Below are 2,006 nucleotides of genomic sequence, written 5' to 3'. Positions count from 1 at the left end.
ACCCGCCGAGCTTCGGGTGGGTCCAAGGCGCGGCCCTCGCGCCGCTGGTCACCCGGGAGCCTCACATTAGGGTGCGCCCGCGCCTTTGTCCCCCAACCCTCGAGCTTACGTGACTCGATCTGGCTTACTGGATGGATAAATCCCGCGGCCACCCCTCGCCCTCCTGAGCGGTAACAGATGTGCGTCCACCGGACGCCAGCGCGGGGACCGCCGGAAGAAGCACTCCAGGCCCGAATCTGACTCCCTGCGCCGCCCAATCTGGTTTCCTAACCCGGGGGTAGGGAGCTGAAGGGTCCACAGAGGAGAGTGAGGCCTTGCCTTGCACAGGCTGGAGGACAAGCAGGTAGAGGTCCAGGCAGCGCTGGGAGGGAATGTGCGTTTCTGGGAACAGCTGCGGTACAAACCTCCCTTGTCTCCACCCACGACAGCAGCCTACATGGTCACTGCCCAGAAGCCCACCTGCCAGGCTGTTCAGAACTCCTCCGTGTCGCCGGAGGGCGGGCTCCCAGGATTATGTCTTCTCAGTCCAGGTGCCAGCAGGCGGCAGGGTGGGCGAGGCCCTAGGCTGCTTTCAGTGCATCCCCTTCCCCTACTCCGGGAATCCGGTTGCTGACCTGGGAGCTTTCGAAAACTCAATCCCTCTCAAGAATGGGCAGATTCCATATTCCTGCAGAATCCCTAAGGTTTATTGGAGACCAAGCCTCTCTGGATCCACAACCACAGCCTGCTCAGAATCAGACCCCCAAATGTGCTTGGACCCCATGCCCTTCATGCTGGTCTGGGAGGGTCCTCACACTCCACCAGAGGAGTCACCCTGCAGCAAGCCCCCTTTGGGAGGAAGGAGAGTCTATCTCTAGGGAAGGAGGCCCCAGGAGGTGAGGTGGTAACCAGGACAGAAGCCCAGCCCAGCAGTCTCCCAGCATCACTCCCACTGCAGGCGCTGGGTGTGCAAGGCCCGGTGGTAGGCCCAACTGCCCGCGGCCAGGACCCAGCGACAGATGTCCTCCTTCGGCAGCAACAGCAGCCTGTCCTCCTCCAGCCGGCCCAGGAGGCCTGCAGCACCCAGCATCAAGCCCCCCCACATGCCGTAAGTGTTGGTCGTGAAAACAGCCACAATGAGAATAGTAACTGCCACCACCAGCACCACTGCCTGACCAGCCACAGAGCGGCCCTCCGCACCAAGGTGGTCACCAGCCACTGCCAGCACCATGCCTCCGCCCAGGAGCAGGTTTGCAGAGGAGCGGTCCCCATTCACCCAGTGGAAATCGAAGGCCAGAAGGGGCAGGCCAATGACAGTGGCCACCCAGGCTCCAGCAAGACAATCTTCATCTGTGCCTAGCCCTGGAGCCAGCATGGTGGCAGCAGCCAAGGCCTGGAGCAGGAAGCCAGCAGCAGCCCCTCGACTTGCCTGTCAACACAGGGAGGGGAGATGTGGGGAAAAGAGGCCAGGACCTTTCTTTAAACGGGAGGGTCTAAGGGGGTCTCATGAAAGCCTGGACTCCAGACTCACCTCTCACCACCCTCTTCCTGACCCAAGGAACTGGCTAGGTCCCTGGGGTTCGGGAATGGGAGACTCCCTTACCCAGCCCCTGTGTACTCACCTGGGCAGTGCTCAGGGCTGCATGCAGAGACACCACTCCCAGCGCCAGGTGGGACAGGGCCATGCTCCACTCACCCCATGGCTTGGGTGCCATGGCACCTCGGGTGGCAGTGACTTTGAGGAGACACTTCAGAAAGTTAAAAAGGAACGCACAAGCCGGCACCCTGGAGCCCTGAGGGCAGCTCTCGAGGACTCCGTTTCCAGAGCCCCATTTCTACATGTTGGGAGAAGCTCACCCGAACGTTTCTGGAGCTCCGAGGCCACTGGACACCACTGGGAAGAAAAACCTATTTTGGCCGGAAAAAGAAAGAAGAAAACGGAGGGGGGCCTGGATTGGGCCGGTGTGAGCCCTGGAACCCGAATGGGGGCGCCGGGCCTGGGGGAGAGCCGCTCGGGACGACCGCAG

At 61.7% G+C, this 2,006-nt stretch overlaps 2 protein-coding genes across 3 annotated transcripts in view; one reads left to right on the top strand and one right to left on the bottom strand.

Moving 5' to 3' along the window:
* Positions 1–2,000, bottom strand: part of CYHR1 (cysteine/histidine-rich 1) — a 13,299-nt gene extending 11,299 nt beyond the window's left edge. The window contains exons 1-2 of one of the 2 annotated variants that reach the window (XM_006775132.2): positions 1,602–2,000; positions 1,256–1,408 (exon numbers count right to left, since the gene is read on the bottom strand). In XM_006775132.2, coding sequence (XP_006775195.1) covers positions 1,256–1,408; positions 1,602–1,694 — 246 coding nt within the window. In that variant the 5' untranslated portion in view covers positions 1,695–2,000. The remainder of the gene's footprint in view (positions 1–1,255; positions 1,409–1,601) is intronic. The other variant, XM_006775131.2, reaches the window with a different exon arrangement.
* The window catches only part of KIFC2 (kinesin family member C2), a 9,028-nt gene continuing 8,714 nt past the window's right edge, over positions 1,693–2,006 (top strand). The window contains exon 1 of the mRNA XM_006775155.1: positions 1,693–1,710. Coding sequence (XP_006775218.1) covers positions 1,693–1,710 — 18 coding nt within the window. The remainder of the gene's footprint in view (positions 1,711–2,006) is intronic.

Source organism: Myotis davidii, unplaced genomic scaffold, assembly GCF_000327345.1.
Source record: "Myotis davidii unplaced genomic scaffold, ASM32734v1 scaffold1509, whole genome shotgun sequence".
In the NCBI taxonomy this organism is placed as follows: Eukaryota; Metazoa; Chordata; class Mammalia; order Chiroptera; family Vespertilionidae; genus Myotis; species Myotis davidii.
The sequence above is the reverse complement of the archived record's forward strand: the minus strand, read 5'-3'. Positions and strand labels throughout refer to the sequence as shown.